The following is an 18,950-nucleotide window of genomic DNA, read 5'->3' as shown; positions in this document are numbered from 1 at the left end:
TTAAGGCAACTCCACACGTTCGTCCCAGATTTACTCCATAAACTTTACAAAAGCTTTTAAAAATAAATTTTAACTGTCAGTGGCTTCTGACATGGGACTGGGGAGTATCTGAATTTCATTGTGTTTTTTTTTTTAAGCCATAGAGTAGTGAAATCTGCTACTTCATAGGAACGTATGATATTGTCCTGTTATCCGCTCAGCTCACAGACTCATTTAGACCAGTAACTTGAACTGGCAGCTACTCTCAAAAAGCCCAATCCAGATGGAGGGGGGGGGGGACGGGTTGTGGGAACAGTATGGGCCCAGACTGGTGTGCAGCAGTGGCGTAGGAGGTTAAGAGCTCATGTATCTAATCGGAAGGAACCGGGTTTGATTCTCCGCTCTGCCGCCTGAGCTGTGGAGGCTTACCTGGGGAATTCAGATGAGCCTGTGCACCCCCACACACGCCAGCTGGGTGACCTTGGGCTAGTCACAGCTTCTCGGAGCGCTCTCAGCCCCACCTACCTCACAGGGTGTTTGTTGTGAGGGGGAAAGGGCAAGGAGATTGTAACCCCCTTTGAGTCTCCTGCAGGAAAGAAAGGGGGGATATAAATCCAAACTCTTCTTCTTCTTTGCCTACTCTGCTGGCATAAGAGGCACTTATGCCAGGTAGAGAGAGCAAACACACCGGTGGGCAGGCGCTGCACACTTCTGCGATACCCAAATCTGGAAGGGCCAGCTGCCCCAAAGCTATGCTGGCATGCTCTTCTGGGGGCGCGGGGGGGGGGGGGGAAGCCCAGGGCCATTCCTGGGAGTTGAGTCGACTTTAGCCCAGGAATGCTCCCCCCGCCCTGGCCGCAGACTTACGCCCCTAGAAAATGTGGTGTAAATCCTTTTTTCCAATGAGGCTATTCAAGAAATAGGAGGTTTCTCAGTTTTAATATCTTTATCACTCTGTACCCAGATGCCAGGGAGCTCCCCCCGCAAACTGGTTTGGTATTCTGGACATTCCTAGTTCTATTGCCTAAAATCTTTTAAGCAGGGGCTGCAACTAGCTAGGACATTCTGCATGAAAATGTAGATTCTGTGGGATGTCGGCTAAATAGAACTTCCATGTTTAGAGACAGTATACCTCTGAATTTCATTTGATGGTGGCAACTACAGGAAGAAAAATTTGGCCACAATGTTCTGTCTGTGGGCTTAGCTCGCACCCTGTGGAAGGGCTTCCCTCAGAAGGCAAGTGAGGAGCTGTTGCTGGAAATATTCAGGCAACACTGCAAAGTTATTTTTCTTGCTAGGGCTTTTAATGGTATATACCAGTGGTGGCGAACCTATGGCACGGGTGCCAGGGGTGGCACTCAGAGCCCTCTCTGTGGGCACGCGCAAACAGAGTCCTCCCACACACATCTAGGCTGGCCTGGGCATTATTAGCATTATTAGCCTTTAACCTAAGACCTAGTTGTGGGAAAGCAGTGTAGGTAACCCTGTTAAGCACTGTTAAACCCCACTGATTTTCATGCGAAGAACTAAAGCACGATCCTTTACCTGGGAGTAAGCTTGGTTGCTGGCAATGGGGCTTGCTTCTGAGTAAACCCTCCTAGGGTCGTGATTCACCCGTTGGAAGAGTTGCACGGTTGCTCCAAAGCAAAGCCACCGACGACCACCAAGCTTACTCCCGAGTAACGCATGACTTGGAGCCAACCATTTTTTCGAAACTAAAACCTCAGTATTCAGGTTAAATGGCCGTGTTGGCACTTTGCGATAAATAAGTGGATTTTGGGTTGCAATTTGGGCACTCGGTCTCGAAAAGGTTCGCCATCACTGGTATATACAGACTGAAGATATTTTACAGAGCAGTTATCTGGGATTCTATTCTGTAAGTTTTAGGCTTTGATTTACAAACTGCCTGGTGCCACAAGGAAAAACAAGGTATAAACATTTTAATAATTAAATAAATATTTGCAGCTTGACACTGCGGGGAAACTGGAGGTTAGACTGCAATAGATGGACTATCAGTCTAATTCTTCAGGGCTCTTCTTCTGCTGTCCCTAAAAATAAATTTGGGCACCATGCAGTAAAAAACAGGCTTCCCAAACTTGACTTTTACCCTTTATACCATATTCACATTCCTTTAAAAATATAAATGTTCCGTTTTCATCCGCTGCACCCCTACCCACAGGAAGACAGGAAATCTTTCATTCTGGTTCTGGTGGGTTTTCCGGGCTGTGTGGCCGTGGTCTGGTGGATCTTGTTCCTAACGTTTCGCCTGCATCTATGGCTGGCATCTTCAGAGGTGTATCACAGAGGGAAGTCTGTACACGCTGTGTCCAGAGCAGGGGTAGGGAACCTTTAACACTCAAAGAGCCATTTGGACCCGTTTTCCACGGGAAAAGAAAACACTTGGAGCCGCAAATAATTTTTGACATTTAAAATAAATATAACACTATATATATAGGGATTTTTTAACCCTAACCCTGCTGCCTGCAGGGCGGGCAAGGATGGGGCCGGCAGCTCGGCTCGTGGAGCCACAGTGCAAGGGCAGAAGAGCCGCAGGTTCCCTACCCCTGGTCCGGAGAGAAGGAAACTTTTGGGCTATATATTGTCCATGTCCCAGGTTGGGGAACCAATCAGTAAGTGTTTGGGTGGAACTTGTTATACAAAGATGTGGTTGATAGTATTGTATTGCGGGTCTTTCATTCGTCCTCCTAACCTGGACTGTCTCTAAATTCTACCTCCCCTCCTGGTCTTCACACTATCTGTAGAACTTGATACTCTAGGCATTGGGGGGGGGGGGGGGGGGGGGGGGGGGGGAAACTGTGACCAAAGACAAAGCGAGCAACATAAAGGAGACTGAAAAGACTTTTATGCCAGCACATTCTCCCAGGAGATTAACAGTGTGCAGTGGGGGGAAAGGGAGGGAGACCTTTGACAAAGCTGTTTCTTAAATGAGATTTTTACAAAACTACAACAGATGTGGGAGCTGAGGCAGAAAGAAGGGAGGGGGGGGAGCTTGGTTAGTGATCAACCTGTTCGGCTGATTTGCAGAGGGAAAGCCAACCAGGGAACTAGAACCTTTTTAATGTAGGCTTCTCACTGAGCACAAAATTACGTTCACAAATCAAGCCCGCGCTCCACAAAAAAGGGATAAGACAGATTCATGGAGGAGAGATCCTTCCGTGGTGATTAAATAGTACTTCAAAATTTGAAGGCTGCGTACTTCTGAATACCATTTGAGGAAGGGGGGGGGGCACACAGGAGGTTTTTTTTTGCCTCTGTGCCCTGCCTGTGAACCTCTGTCTGATCCAGTAGGATTTTTTGTACATTCTTCAGATGTAGAGGAGATCTTCAACTCAATATAATCACAGAGAAGGAGGAGGAGGAGAGTTGGATTTATATCCCCCCTTTCTCTCCTGTAAGGAGGCTCAAAGGGGCTGACAATCTCCTTGCCCTTCCCCCCTCACAACAAACACCCTGTGAGGTGGGTGGGGCTGAGAGAGTTCCGAAGAACTGTGACTAGCCCAAGGTCACCCAGCTGGCATGTGTGGGAGTGCACAGGCTAATCTGAATTCCCCAGATAAGCCTCCACAGCTCAAGCAGCAGAGCGGGGAATCAAACCTGGGTTCCTCCAGATTAGAGTACGCCAGCTTTTAACCACTACGCCACTGCTGCTCCTAGGTTCTTCAGCAGCTAAAAGCATTTGAAGTTTTCCTCCACATCTATATCAGAAGATCAACCCTTCCTCTGAAGCCCCCAGGTTTGTTTCTGAGGTTTCATTCACCTGGAACCAGGGAACTTTGCAGACGTTTCCTTGCGGTGCATTTTTTTTGCTGGCGTTAGGTTGATGTCAAAGAGGAACCCAAGACTTAAAGAGAAAAAGAATCACAACAAAAGGATTGTGCTTCCTACTCAGCAGCACACCTCACAAGAGGAACTGGGGCAGTGGTGGGATCCAAACATTTCAATAACAGGTTCCAATGGTGGGATTCAAACAGTGGTGCCACCAAACACGCGCACCTCCAGTCCCTATTGGGCAGGGAGGTTGCTTTAGTAACCCCTTCTCGGCACTCAGAAAAAAATTAGTAACCACTTCTAGAGAAGTGGTGAGAACTGGTTGGATCCCACTTCTGAACTGGAGCGGGTTGCACACACTCTCAGCCTGATTTACCTCACAGTGCGGTTGTGAGAACCAAATAAGAAGCAAGTATCATAAATGACATCCTGAACTCCTCAGAAGGGCAGGATACAAAAGCAGCAGAGAGATTTGGTGGCGAGCAGGTGCTGTGTAGTGGTTAAAGAAAGTCATCCAATCTTTTGGGGCTTGGAGATACTTTTGGATTCTGAGTATGGTGGAGATCCAACCTCAAAATGGCTGCTGCCACTTACTTACAGCCACACATTGGGTGGTGGTGGCAGCTGTTTTTAAAAATTTGCACAGCCAATCAAATCTCCAGTGGCCAATTAGAAAACCTTGTTAGGCAAACACCCCACCTGGCCCCATCTGCTTCCAAAAAAAACTCCAACACATGCCAGCTAGGTGACCTTGGGCCAGAGGTGTAGCTATGGGGGGAAGTGTCTGGTGTACTTGTGCATCCTCCGCTCCCGTCCCACCCCGGAATGCCCCCCACACCCTCACAGGGGTGTGCGCCTGGTGTGTTGCACACCCCCTGTCCCCCTTGGAGCTATGCCTCTGCCTTAGGCTAGTCACAGATCTTCAGAGCTCTCTGAGTCCCACCCACCTCACAGGGTGTTTGTTGTGAGGGGGGAAGGGCAAGGAGATTGTAAGCCCCTTTGAGTCTCCTTACAGGAGAGAAAAGGGGGGGGTATAAATCTAAACTCTTCTTCTTCTTCTGTAAAGCCAAGAGATGAGACCTCTGGTGCATCAGAACCTGCAGCATCTGCTATATTGACATTGTACTGCTGAGGCCCCAACTTGCCCTCCCTGTCTGATGAACTGCCGTCCCTTCCTGATGTGAAAAACAGAATTCTCCTCTCTGCTCCAAAATTCACTGGTCTTTTCCTGGACCCATGGTAACATACAACTTTGACATTCATAGTTCAGTCAACTGTATCCATGTAGTTTCCACAACACAAAAGTTGAGAATTGTGTATCCCTTTACACTTTTTAAAAAAGCAATTCACAATGCCATTAAAACAACAGGAACTCATAATGCAATCCACTCTGCCCCAAAGACACAACGCTAGAGACTTATGTCAAATATACCCCTGCCCACCAAGCGGCTGTTTTCAAAGGTCCATCATGCATCACTTCCTAAATTCTAATAAGATGGCCAATCAGAAAGCGGTTCTACAGTGATGAGGCTCATGACTGAGAAAGCTTGCCCTGGGACTGCAGCTATTGTTACTGCCCTATATGAAACCACCTGTGGAAGAAGCTATTGGGCAGAGCAGAGTCGATCTGCTCACTGACAAGACTCAAGCCCTCTTAACTTCAGCAACTAGACTAAACTGCATGGTCTTCCCAACTATAACTTGAAACAATCAGGCCCCTTCCTCACATGCAGAATAATGCACATTCAATCCACTTTCACAATGGTCTGAAAGTGGATTTTGCTATTCTGCATAGTAAAATCCAGCTTCAAAGTGCATTGAAAGTGGATTGAAAGTGCATTATTCTGCATGTGCGGAAGGGGCCTCAGAGAGGATTGAAAAGTATCCTAAGTTGAGACACACCATTCTAACTGTAAGAGTCAGCATGATGTAGTGGGTAAGAGTGTTACACTAGGACAGGGATGGAGAACCTTTTTGAGACCGAGTGCCCAAATTGCAACTCCAAACCCACTTATTTATCGCAAAGTGCCAACATGCCAATTTAACCTGAATACTGAGGTTTTAGTTTAGGAAAAATGATTGGCAGGCGTTACTCGGGAGTAAGCTTGGTGGTAGTCAGTGGCTTTGCTTTGAAGCAACCGTGCAACTCTTCGAACAGGGGAATCACAACCCTAGGAGAGTTTACTCAGAAGCAAGCCCCATTGCCAGCAACCGAGCTAACTCCCAGATAAAGATCGCACTTTAGTTCTTTGCATGAAAATCAGTGGGGTTCAACAGCGCTTAACAGGGTTACCTACACTGCCTCCCCAAAACTAGGTCTTAGGTTTAATGCTAATAATCGAGCCCAGGGGCCCAGGCCAGCCCAGATGTGTGTGGGGGGGGATTTCCCCCCCACATGATGAACTCTTGTTTGTGTGTGCCCATAGAGAGGGATCTGAGTGCCACCTCTGGCACCCCGTGCCATAGGTTCGCCACCACTGCACTAGGATCTGGAAGACCCAGGTTTGAATTCTCGCTTTGCCATGGAAGCCTGCTGGGTAATCTTGGGCTAGTCACACACACTCACCCTAAACTGCCTCACAAAGTTGTTGTAAGGATAAAATGGGGAAGAGGAGAATTATCTAAACCACTTTGGGTCCCTTCTGGGGAAGAAGGAGGTACATAAATAAAATGCATTGACTTCAGTTGGTTTAAAAGGGTGTGAGTCCATTGAGGATTGCACTGAGAGAGAGCAAAAATACTGATATATTTAAAACTCTAGCCACACGCAACGAACGGTTGAAAGGGAAACAATACATTAGATGCAAAACTAAATGAGGCTTAAGTGATATAAAAGACAGTGTATTCCTGTCTCCCGCTGGAAATCTTCCATCTTCAGCTCAAGGACTGTTGATGTGTATGGTGGGGCAAATCCCACATTCTGGCATTCAATCTAAGATGCGTCTGGGCTTGCTGATTGCCGCAGACCTGCCTGCTATTATGAGGGAGGATTCATGTTGCACATTTCAGGTGAAGGGTGTAGAAATGTCTTACTTTTAGACTCTGAGTAATGAAAGCGTTCCAGACTATGTGCATACCAAATTGCAGCTTATCATCTACTGAGACAATGCACCCCAACATTTTTCATACTCTACTGAGTCAGGTTAAAGCCAGCACATTATATTTGTATAGTCCTTTCCCGTCCCTCTTGTGTCCTGTCTACAAAGAACACATGCTTTTGAGCGGGATGAGTGTTTTAGCTTTTTAATTAACCATGCATTGCTCTGTGTGTGTGTGTGTGTCTGTGCGTCCATGGCGATCCCAGGAAGGGGCTTTCAAGGCAAGTGAGATGCAGATGTGGTTTGCCTTTCCTTTCCTTTGCAGAACCTTCCTTGGTGGTCTCCCTTCCCAAGAAGCAGCCCTGCTTAGCTTCCAAGATCTCGTGAGATTGGGCTATATTGCTATACAAAGTCTTTCGAAATTAACACAATGTTCTGGACACCGCAACTCAAGAAGGAGATTGACAAGCTGGAACGAGTCCAGAGGAGGGCAACCAAAATGGTTAAAGGTCTAGAATCCATGCCCTATGACAGGGGTCTTCAAACTATGGCCCTCCAGATGTTCATAGACTACAATTCCCCTCAGCCCTACCACTTGGCCATGCTGGCAGGGGCTGATGGGAATTGTAGTCCATGAACATCTGGAGGGCCATAGTTTGAAGACCCCTGCCCTATGAGGAGAGACTGATGGAGCTGGGGACGTTCAGTTTTGTGATGAGAAGGTTAAGAGGTGACATGATAGCCATGTTTAGATATTTGAAGGGATGTCATGTTGGTGAGGGAGCAAGTTGCTTTCTGCTGCTCCAGAGACTAGGACCAGGACTAATGGGTTCAAGGTGAAGGAAAAGAGATTCCACCTAAACGTCAGGAAAAAAACTTCCTGACAGTAAGGGCTGTTTGACAGTGGAATGCACTACCTCGGAGTGTGGTGGAGTCTCCTTCTTTGGAGGTTTTTAAAGAGAGGCTGGATGGCCATCTGCCAGGAGTGCTTTGATTGTGTGTTCCTGCGTGGCAAGGGGTTGGACTTGATGGCCCTTGGGGTCTCTTCCAACTCTATGATTCTTGTTCTGCCACAATATCTGTGGTCAGTTCAGGTACCATCGATTCAGAGAGTGTGGATGGCTCATCATAGAAGAGGAGGGATTTAAACTGGAGTCTTCCAGATCTTCGTCTTAGCCTCTAACCACTGAACCGTGCATGGTTATAAACGTCGAGTGCATTAAGCACACATAGAAGGATCAACAAACACTGTCCTCAGAACAGCAACCAGGGTATCCCCACTGTTTGTTGCAACAGCACCTCTAGCATTGTGAGGCTCTGCTGCTTCCACAGCCAGCAACGGAAGCCCCCTTGTACCCACAGGGCTTTGGCTGGCTACACAAAGTTGATGGTACTTCCACAGATGTTCAAATATCTACAAAACTTCACTGTCCACTGTTGCAAGCTCTTGAAAGGTAATACTTCTTGCTAAAACAAACTATCCAGACCACCTTATGGGAATTAGTTCTCAAAAGCACAACTGGGAGACTGCAGTACCAAACCCAACGTTCAAAAAGCATTCACACGTATGGGTATATTGGGGCACCTCTCCTTATGCTCAGATGCACACTAGTGTCTTGGCCTCTTCTGAATGAATTAGGCCAGACCTCAGCATCACACACTTGACCCCAATAAATCAGAGTTGCCAGATGTTCTTTATTCGAAGGAATGCCCCTCAGTCTCCGCCAGCACTTTATTGGACAGGCTGTGGTCCCTTCTTTTTGGACTTTTGACCTAATGGTGTTCTCAGCTTGACTGGAAACTTAGGCAACAGCTTGGGCCACACCTACTCAAAAGACCTCAGCAGATGACACCGACAGGTTTGCCTAGAAGAAGGGCAGGGGTCACAAAACTTTTGCACCGAGCCCAGAGGAAAACGAGACTTCCCCAAACCCCCAGGGAGGCTTCCTGTTCCTCGCCAGTGCCAGGGGTGACATCTGCTGGCAAATTGTCACACCACAATGTGTTACATTCTCTTGTCCGCAGGCAACACAAGGGGATGAAAGTCACCGTCTGCTGCAGCTGTTGGGGAACCAGATGCTGATCAAAGGCTTTCTCCTATTTGCATTTTGACAGCTTGCACAAAAAGCTTCAGGCAAGCCATGCAAAGCGCCCTTCCGAAAGCACAATTTCCCTTTGGTGGTTCAACGAGGAAGCTTGATCAATTGACATTAAATTGTGATTTATCACGACCCTGCCGGTTTTTTTCCTCCCTCTGCTAACAAAGTTGAAGTTGAGAGGAGGCATCCAGTGAAGATGGGCAGTAGATTCAAGATGGATGGAAGGAAGTCCTTCTTTACCGAATGCGTGATTTAAATGTGAATTTTTTTGCCAGAGGATGTAGTGATGGTGACAGGCACAGAAGGTATTGCACAGACGAATGGAAGAAGATTGCATATCAGTGGTGACTAGCCATGGTGACTAAATAGAACCTCCACATCCTAAAGCAGTAAACCTCTGAATACCAGAGCCTGTAGGCAACATCAGGGAAAGGCTTTATGTCCTGTTCTTGGACCTCCATAGTAACTGGCTGGCCATTGTTTGAGACAGGATGATGGGTTTGATGGACCACTGGTCTGATCCAGCAATGCTCTCTGCTCATGTTCTCAGCTTCCAAGTCTACATTCCCTTAAGAACATAAGAACAAGCCAGCTGGATCAGACCAGAGTCCATCTAGTCCAGCTCTCTGCTACTCGCAGTGGCCCACCAGGTGCCTTTGGGAGCTCACATGCAGGAGGTGAAAGCAATGCCCTTCTGCTGCTGCTGCTGCTGAGCACCTGGTCTGCTAAGGCATTTGCAATCTCAGATCAAAGAGGATCAAGATTGGTAGCCATACATCGACTTCTCCTCCATAAATCTGTCCAAGCCCCTTTTAAAGCTATCCAGGTTAGTGGCCATCACCCTGAGAGGAGTTAAACTTGGACACCTTTGAGCAATGATAATTAAAAATCTATAGAGTCACATGTCTTATTAACTGCTTCCCTGGTAGCAATATCCAGTAGCTAAATAAGCTTTACTGCATTAGGCTGGACACAAAGGACCCATGAGAAGATAAAAGGACGCTACTACCCCTGGACTCTCACAAATCCTCCCAAGAACCAGACCGAACTGAAAAGAAAGCATTATCAACTTGAAACTAATTCATCACCTGCCTATAGTTACAATACTGTTGCCTCAACCGTGGCCTGCTAGAAAAAGGAACAGTTTACACCTTTACACCTTTTGCTTTTGTTTTAAAGAGTACAAAAGGATAAACTGAGCCTCCAAACTGGTTAACTTTGGCTAGACTGTGTCTGGTATATGGGGGGATTAATGTGTGTTCACAGAACAACTGCTAGCCTACATATGTACACACAATCCCAGACTTTGAACCTGGATTAATCGATTCTGGAATAAATATTCTGAAGCAAAATATCATTCCTATAGGATTGAGTTCACCGCTTCTTAACACTGATTAAATTTTGACTTTACTGTAAACCTACACCGAAAGAGAGCAGGCAGGCAGGGAGAAGCGAGGATCCACCTCTTTATCTTCCTATGATATGAAAGGATAACCAGATGTTGTAAAGGGCAGTACAATAATGGATGGTTGTGTATGTCTCTAGATTATGATTTATCTTTCCCTAATCCGGGGACAAAGTTCTTTGCTCAAAGCTGGAAGTCAGAGTCAAAAGTAAGTCACAAGGAGCACCTTTTGAAGATTTTTCCTCCCATTTCCTGAGCATCCTTCAAAACGTCCTGCCGCCTGAAAGATGCTGCGTGGTCATAAATAGGGAATGGGCGCCTAATGTATGCAGAGGGACTTTCCCCGTTAAAACACAAAGCCGGTGGCAAAGGAGTCACCCCAACCCCCCCTCCTGCACGACCTTTCCCTGCTTTCTGTAAGTCCTCTGGACTTTTACCCCCGCATAACACGCTGCCAGTCCCAACTTTGCTATAAATATTGCGAATAAATTTCCTGCTGACGAAAAGGACGTCAACCCTCACCCCATCGCTAAACGGGCAGGTTCAAGGGCCGGGCTCATCACCCCATCCCCGCTGGCAGCTCCCGCCTCTGGCGGGCAGGTTTCATGTTTCTCACAAGCACCAAGAGCTCCCTGTGGGACAAGTCAGCAGCACCTCCACGAACAAAGGAGGCCGAGGGGGGTGGGACCAAGGCCGGCCTCCCACTACTGAGGGAAAGGGGGCTTGACTGGGGGATGGCTCTCCCTCCTCTCCTCATCCCAGGCAAAAGGGGGTAGGAGGGACTTTTCAGGGTGATGGAGAAGGGGACTGATTCCCGACCTCCCTGAGGGGGAAATCCGCCGGATCCCGGCTAGGCTTGAAAGGGGCAGAAATGTGCCCTTTCTTCTCTGTGCACCCCCCCCCCCTCCCGGGCTGGTTTTTGCTGGCTGGCTGGCTGGCCGGGCAGGGTTGTGAGCCAAAGGGGAGAGGCGGGCGGGCGGGCAGTTTCACAAGCGGGCAGAAATAAAAGGGTCATTCTGAAGGCCGGTGCCTCCCAGTAAACACACACACCTCTGTGACTTTCCTGGCCAGCTCACTGGCACGCAGAAAGCACAAGCCTCCTCAGTGTCTGCGAGGGAGGGCAGGGCTGCACCCCCCGCCGCCCCACACCCCACAGCAGGCTCCTCGCGGCGGCTGCCTTTGCAAGTTTCCAGCCCAGCCAAGCCGATGCCCTTTTGGCCCCACGGCGAAGGGAAAGTTCGCCTCCTCCCAGCTCGAGCGCGCCGCGCCGCTTGCAAAAGGGGAGCCGAGAATGAATGAGCGCCGAAGAAAACTTGAGAGCGTCAAGGTGCGGGCAAGGAGATCCGGGGAGAGGGAAAGGGCGAGCGGGCGATTCCTCTCGCCGCCTCTCCCCAGTCCCCGTAGTGTCCACTGCTCTGAATGCAAAACACACAACCTCGCACAAAAAAACCCGTCTTGCCACCACACCCCGGCCAAGTTGGAGCAGAAGCCGCACTAGAGGCACGGGGAGGAAACAAAAGAACCCTGTGCATGGAAATGCACGCCGCAAACTCACCCCAAGTGCCATCTCCGGAGCAACTGCGCAAAGGCTGGGCTGCTTTCCTCCCCGGGACGAGGCGACGAGCTGTCCTTGTCCGGGCTCGCGGCACCAGCCCCACACAAATCAGCTCCGCTTTGGGGGATTCCAACCAGTCGCAAACCGGACCGGGTAAACAAGCCGGCGCGCGCGGTCTTCCCCGCACCGGCGCCGCCGCGCGCGCCAGTCAATCACTCCCGGGAAGCCGCCGGCGAAAGAAAAGAAGCCGGGAAAGCAACGCCGCCGCCGCTGTTGCTGCTGCTGCTGCTGCTGCCGCCGCCGCCGCGCGTGAAAGTAGTTGTGCGCCCGGCAAGCATCGCCCCGCCGCTAAAGCAAACAACCAGCCAAGGCTCGGGAGCCCCTGCTGAGGAGAAGCGGCTACTGCAAAAAGAGAGGGCGGCCGGGGGCTGGAGGAATCTGGCTGACAAAAGCCGAGCCCCGCTCCAGAGCTGCTGCTGCTGCTGCTGCTTCCTCCTCCCTGCCCCCCATGGACGGAGAGGCGGGGGTGGCGGGGACTGCCTCTGGGATCAGAGCCCGAGGGGGAATCAAAGGAGACTGGGCCTGCAACTTTGCTCCCAGGCTCGTCAGGAAGCCCTTGGCTCGGCCACCGAGCCCGGCTTGCCGGTTGTTTTAGCAGAAGAAAGGCAGAAAAAGCAGCCAGGCCCCGCCAGATGCGCTCCCAGCTTCTTGCGCAGTGGATAGAAGTAAGGAGCTCTCGTGAGCTCTGGGTTCGAATTTAAGCCCAGGGCGGGGTGTGCTGAGCAGCAGGCTTCAGGACTCCATGTGGATTCTGCACAGAACTATATCCCCCCGTGGCTCCTACGGGTGGAGAAATGCGCATTTTTGACAAAGCCACTGCACTTTGTAAAACTATATTTATGTGACGTCTGTGTTGTTTTCGCCCCATAGAACAGTATATACAGAGAGGACAGGGAGCTAACAGGAAATAACATATCATCAAACAGATATATGACAAAGTTTACTACTAGTGACAATTAAACCCATTCAAATAACGGGCTTAGATCAAAGGAGCCCCTGCTAGGCCTGACTAGCCTGATCTGGGAAGCGAAGCAGGGTCAGCCATGTTTGTTTGGGGGATCGCAAAGAATACCAGGGTCGCTATGCAGAGGCAGGCAACCACAACTTCTGAATGTCTCTCTTGCCAATCCTATAAAAGTCATTGACAGTTTAACATTTTTTCAAATAATGGGTTTAGATCACAGTGACTTTTACAGGATTTTTTAAAAAAAGGATGCATTGGAATCCTATGGTCCAGTTGGTATGTATGTAGGACGGCAATTAAGGCTGCAATCTTAAAATCACTTTCCTGCAAGTAAAATAAGTCGTGCTAAAGATTGCTCCCTAGGTCTCCTCTTTGAACCAGAGTGACAAGAAGTGCTCTCTAAAAAACCTGCAAACTTCTTAAAAGTTGCCTACAGTTTGAGGAGTCTCCTGGGAACATACCCAGATAACTTTGAGACCATTTAGGCATTACTCCAGCAGCTACTTCTCCTTGTCTGGAGCAGTGTGGGCCCTGGGGTTCTGCTACCAACAAGGTAACATGTTATGCAAGTCCGTTTCATCACTTGGGAGATTAACCATCAGGAAGTGCTGCTGCATCAGGAAGTGCTATAGTGGTAATAAACCTGCTCTTTTCCTGCACAACCAGGGGCCGCTTCCGCACATGCAGAATAATGCACTTTCAATCCACTTTCGATGCACTTTGCAGCTGTGCAGAATAACAAAATCCACTTGCAAACAATTGTGAAAGTGGATTGAAAGTGCATTATTCTGCAAGTGCGGGAGGGAATATGTCTCATCTCTCAGCCTGGTTCGAAACATAAGAGAGAATTTCAATGGGTCAAAAGCCCACCTGATTCGTGAGGAAACTGTCTACAGTTGTTTATTCTCCATACCCTGGATTCCTCCAGCAGACCGTACTGAAGAGAATGGGACTCATTTTGGACTTGAACTGAACACAACCCTTGTAGCTTGTTTAAAACACTTTCATGTTTTCTTTGGCCATCTGATCATTCTTTCAATGATTTTCCCTATCATTTAGCACTTGACAGCTTGACAGATTACAGATGAGGCATTTTCATTTCTCCTTTGTTTTCTTTCAAAGCCTTATTTTCCTAAATAAATACTTCCCATTGTTATTCAGGTAGACCTTGGGTTTTTTCCAAGGTCTGCACAGTCCCACCTCTGTGACAATCTGCTTATTTTTAAACTGCTTGAGTGATTTGCTGTAGGAGAGTGGATGATAAGGTTGGAAATCTCCCTTTGTTGAGAAGTTCATAGACTTCTCTTTTACATTTATGTGTTTGTGCTAACTATGTGTCACTGGTTATGGACAGTGCTATCAAGTTGCAGCCAACTTACAGCAACCATTTAAGGTTTTCAAAGCAAAACACCTACAGAGGGGTTTGTAATTGCCTGCCTGTATATAACATCCCTGGACTTCCTTTGTCATCTCCCAGAGTGGCGTAGTGGTTAAGAGCAGGTGGATTCTAATCTGGAGAACCGGATTTGATTCTCCACTTCTCTGCCTGAGTGGCGGAAGCTTATCTGGTGAACCAGATCTTTTTCTGCACTCCTACATCCCTGCTGGGTGACATTGGGCTAGTCACAGTTCTTTGGAACTCTCTCAGCCTCACCTACCTCACAAGGTGTCTGTTGTGGGCAGAGGGGGGAAGGGAAAGGAGCTTGTAAGCCACTTTGTGTCTCCTTACAGGAGAGAAAGGTGGGATATAAATCCACTCTTCTTCTTAAGAGTGGTGGACTCTAATCTGGAGAACCGGGTTTCATTCCACCCTCTCCCACATGAGAGGCAGACTCTACTCTGGTGAACTGGATTTGTTTCCCCACTCCTGCACATGAAGCCTAATGGGTGACCTTGGGCTAGTCACAGTTATCTCAGAACTCTCTCAATCCCACCTACCTCACAAGATGTCTGTTGGGGGAGAGGAAGGGAAAGGAATTTGTAAGCAACCTTCAGTGTCTTACAGAAGAGAAAGGTTGGGTGTACATCCAAACTCTTCTCCTCATCCAAGTACTAACCAGGGCCAACCCTGCTTAGCTTCTGAGACTTGATGGGATCAGGTTAGCCTAGGCTGTCTGGGTTGAGGCACCTGTGTTCCTAAAAAGGTAAAGGTAGTCCCTTGTGCAAGCACATGGGGTGATGTCAAAGCACAACATTTACTAGGCAGACTATGCTTATGGGGTGGTTTGCCATTGCCCAATTATTTTACTGACCTCGGCAGGATGGAGGGCTGAGTCATCCTTGAATTAGCTACCTGAAGCCAACTTCCGTCATGATCAAATTCAAAGTTGTGAGCACAGCTTTAATTGCAGCCCTGAACCTCACCACTCTGCTCTCTGCAGAGCTCATTCTGTGTGCTTACCTACCTGAATGTATGCTAAAGTAATGGTGTCTATCTTGAGTGTGCAAGCTGGCTAGCTTATTCAGGTTTGTGACTCTGCTGAGTCCCTAATGACTTGTACATGCAGACCATCTGCCAACTTAGCCACAGGAAGCTCTGGCAAGGTAGGTATTGAGGACTGTTCCTGCAAGACTAGGTGCAGGAGTTGCGGGATGTGTTTTGTGACATCTACCTTATCCCTTCCGTGCGTGGCAGCTGTGGAAGTGTGGATGATGCACAATGCTGTGACTGGTGGATGGTGGCAAAGTTGCCAGGGATGCTGTAGCAATGGCCACGGCTGTTTTTGCATTAACTTTTGTTTTCTCCTGTCATTGGCGCTCTTTGTGTTGATAGAGCATAGAAGTGCAACTCTGTTATGCTGGGGTAGCTCGGTATTGTATTCCCGGCCTAGCACAGCAACAGGATCAGCCTGCCCTTCTCCCACTTTGAGTTCCTCTGTCATTTAATGGAAATGGATTGTATGTCGGTTAAATATCAAAGAATATTTAACAATACCCAAATCTCAGGCTGATTATGCACAATCTGTCTGCTGTGCAATGGGGGCAAATGTCTGCTGCAGCAAGATTTCTTGTACGGACTTGTTGTTTCCTCAAGCCCCGCTTTCATTTTCTATCCTCCACATGGCAAGCAAGAGTACTTCTAGCACAAACTTAATTTTACTTTGCCACCAGACCAGGCAGATGTGCCAGTGGGCCCAACTTTGCCCCAGACCCCTTCCCTCTCCTTACAGCCAGCCTCTTCACTCTGCCCTTCCCAGTTCCTCGCCTGCTGTCCACGCCTTCCCTCTCACTCCTATTCCATGCTGCTGGCTCCTTCCTGCTTCTCCGTGCTTATACTGATATTTCAATATAGGCCAATCTCTTTCTGGCTCCAGCTCGCCTCCCCCACTCTGCTTCTGCCCTTCCCAATGATTGGAAGGACTTTTAAAAACTTTATTTGAAACAAGTCTCTTTTTAAAAAACAAACCTCTCTCTTGAAGCAGCAGCAGGAGAGAGAGTGTGGAGGAGAAGGAAGGGGGACAGAGCATCAGTGGAGTTAAGAGAACCAGTGATGGGGGAATTAAGAGAAGCAGCTAAAGGAAGAGCCAGCTGAGACTAGCAAGCAACTGTGAGGCAGGCACTGGGCTGCCTCCTTGCGTGTAACAGAGAAATATGAGGAGACCACATTTTAGCCCCCTGCGCAGCTACCAGCCCCAAGCTAAGCGTTTCATGAATAATGGGCCTCAGACTGCCTTTCTGAACAGAGTTATCATATATAACATTGTCCTGTAGACTAGAGCCCATTAAATTTGACCCTGGGGTCAGGTGCAAAGTAAAGAGATGTTTGTACGAACCTGGATCACCTCCAGGTTTGCACAAAAGTCCCTCCAAAAAGTCCTGCAGGTCCTCCACTTCTACCTTTTAGGTTCACTGAAGTCTGTGGATTTAGAGGGGTACCCCTCTGGTTTGGGTGGCACTATTAGCCATCTATGATGTCAAATTATAAAACTGGAACAGGGGTAGGGAACCTGCGGCTCTCCAGATGTTCAGGAACTACAATTCCCATCAGCCCCTACCAGCATGGCCAATTGGCCATGCTGACAGAGGCTGATGGGAATTGTAGTTCCTGAACATCTGGAGAGCCGCAGGTTCCCTACCCCTGAACTGGAATCAGCCAGCTGTCTCATCTAGGCTTCCACCACAATGCACAGCTTCATGAAAATCAACCATTGCAATCCAGACCACAGTCACGGATAGCAGACAGACACGTGAGCATTTCAAGCCTTGCTTTTTCTCTTCTTTAATTATAATTAGTGTATGGGAAATCCTTATTAGAAGCCTGAAGGAAAACCATCAGAGCTCAAAATAGAATCTAAACACCTACAAAGCTGGGGATGTTGCTAAATGAATTTTGATGTTAGCCAAATAAAACATCTAATTATTTTTTACCAATTAACAAAGGGCAAGCATTAATAAGAAATCCTTCCGTAAGTTTCATTTGCTAGTGCTTGCTGGGATCCCAAACACTGGGATTCACTCCTACAATCCCTCCTAGGCAGATAACAGTCTTTTTTCAAACACATTGGTTAAGAAAATTGCTCTTCCTCTTCGTGGGCTGCTTGCCCACTGAAAGAGGAGTTCACTGTGTTTGATCTTTTATGACTCTGTTTTTACTCACTAATGAATAATTCTTATATAACTCTGGAATTTTCTCACCAGAATTGTCATTGAATTCACCTGATACGGGCAGCTCGGATCTTGCGAAGTTTCTCTCGATAAGCCAGCGCACAGAAAAAAGAAGCAGAAAGACTTGAGATGAGGGGGGAAAAAAATCAGAAGTGGACAAAAAGGAGGTATTATTGAAAGATAATAGGAAGTAGAACAATCCTATTGTTGGCAAACTACCTGGGCCCCATCAAAACAATGAGCTGCTAAGAATATGAAGCCTGTTTGTTTGAGAACTGAATGCAGATGCAATATTTTTTTTTTACTTCGTTAAAAAGGAAAGTACAAACAGCTTCTCAGGTGGGGAGAAAAAAGGCTTACCGGTGCAGGGCTTCCCATATAGATTGCTGACCAACTAGTTAGTGCATACCCTATTGCTTGTCGCTCATTTCACAATCTTCACAATCTTCACAATCCAGCAGTGGTGTAGTGGCTAAGAGTAGGTGCACTCTGATCTGGAGGAACCGGGTTTGATTCCCAGCTCTGCCACCTGAGCTGTGGAGGCTTATCTGGGGAATTCAGATTAGCGTGTACACTCCCACACACGCCAGCTGTGTGACCTTGGGCTAGTCACAGCTTCTCGGAGCTCTCTCAGCCCCGCCTACCTCACAGGGTTTTTGTTGTGAGGGGGGAAGGGCAAGGAGATTGTAAGCCCCTTTGAGTCTCCTGCAGGAGAGAAAGGGGGGATATATTTTGGATATAAATCCAAACTCTTCTTCTTCTTCATATGCAGGGTACCAGTCTCCACCTCCTATTGAAAGCCCTGGTTGATTTGCACTTGAACCGACTGAACAACAGCTTGCAATAAAAGCTTCTACTTTCATCTGGGCTTTTTTGTTTGTTTGTTTTGTTTCTGTTTTCAGAAATCTCTTCCACTATCATTTTTCTTTTTTCAAAATCTCTTTTAATTATTTTATCATTTAGGAATACATATTAATTGGCAGACAATCTGACTTAAAGTGGTTCCAGTGAAAACAGAATATGATCTGCCACATGAATGATAAAAAATGTACGTAACATTTGCAAGAGATAGTTACATTTTAAAAAGTGATTTCAGATTCTAGTACATAAATACAGTGCAAAATATATACATATCCATTATCATTTTTCAATGTAGCCCCCATCTCCTATTAGCTCCCCTTTTGGAAGTCCATAACTTTGGACCCCCTGAACCAAACCTCACCTAACTTGGGTGGTATCATCAGGAGAGTCTCCTGAAAAATACCTGACATTTTGGTGCTGCTAGCCTAAAACTGCGCCCCCTGCAGTCTAAAAACTGAAAAAACACTAAAAAATACAAAAAACCCCACACAAACGATACTGAAATTTTTGCGCCCTCCACTAGGGGGCACCCAGGGACATGGGGTACTCCATGTCCCCTAGGCAAATATGCCACTGGCCTCCAGCAGTGGATTTT

The 18,950-nt window shown here is 47.7% G+C and overlaps 2 protein-coding genes across 2 annotated transcripts in view; one reads left to right on the top strand and one right to left on the bottom strand.

Moving 5' to 3' along the window:
- PLXNB1 (plexin B1) overlaps positions 1-11,996 on the bottom strand; it is a 159,982-nt gene extending 147,986 nt beyond the window's left edge. The window contains exon 1 of the mRNA XM_048489816.1: positions 11,866-11,996. The gene's annotated coding sequence lies outside the window, so the exon portion shown is untranslated. The remainder of the gene's footprint in view (positions 1-11,865) is intronic.
- Positions 11,602-18,324, top strand: LOC125427746. Its single transcript, XM_048487302.1, has 4 exons — positions 11,602-11,637; positions 11,809-12,590; positions 17,528-17,661; positions 18,267-18,324. Exons 1-2 carry the CDS (start codon positions 11,602-11,604, stop codon positions 12,586-12,588), a joined length of 816 nt encoding a protein of 271 aa, XP_048343259.1. The 3' UTR covers positions 12,589-12,590; positions 17,528-17,661; positions 18,267-18,324.
- The last annotated feature ends 626 nt before the right edge of the window (positions 18,325-18,950 follow it).

The sequence above is a fragment of the Sphaerodactylus townsendi genome, linkage group LG03, assembly GCF_021028975.2.
Source record: "Sphaerodactylus townsendi isolate TG3544 linkage group LG03, MPM_Stown_v2.3, whole genome shotgun sequence".
NCBI lineage: Eukaryota > Metazoa > Chordata > Lepidosauria > Squamata > Sphaerodactylidae > Sphaerodactylus > Sphaerodactylus townsendi.
This window is presented reverse-complemented; position numbering and strand designations above follow the sequence as displayed.

Excerpts from the sequence above, each read along its gene's own strand:
- LOC125427746 (XM_048487302.1), top strand. The coding sequence starts at position 11,602 with ATGAATGAGCGCCGAAGAAAACTTGAGAGCGTCAAG. Across the intron at positions 11,638-11,808 it reads GAAAACTTGAGAGCGTCAAG|AGGCACGGGGAGGAAACAAA; the intron begins GTGCGGGCAAGG and ends AAGCCGCACTAG.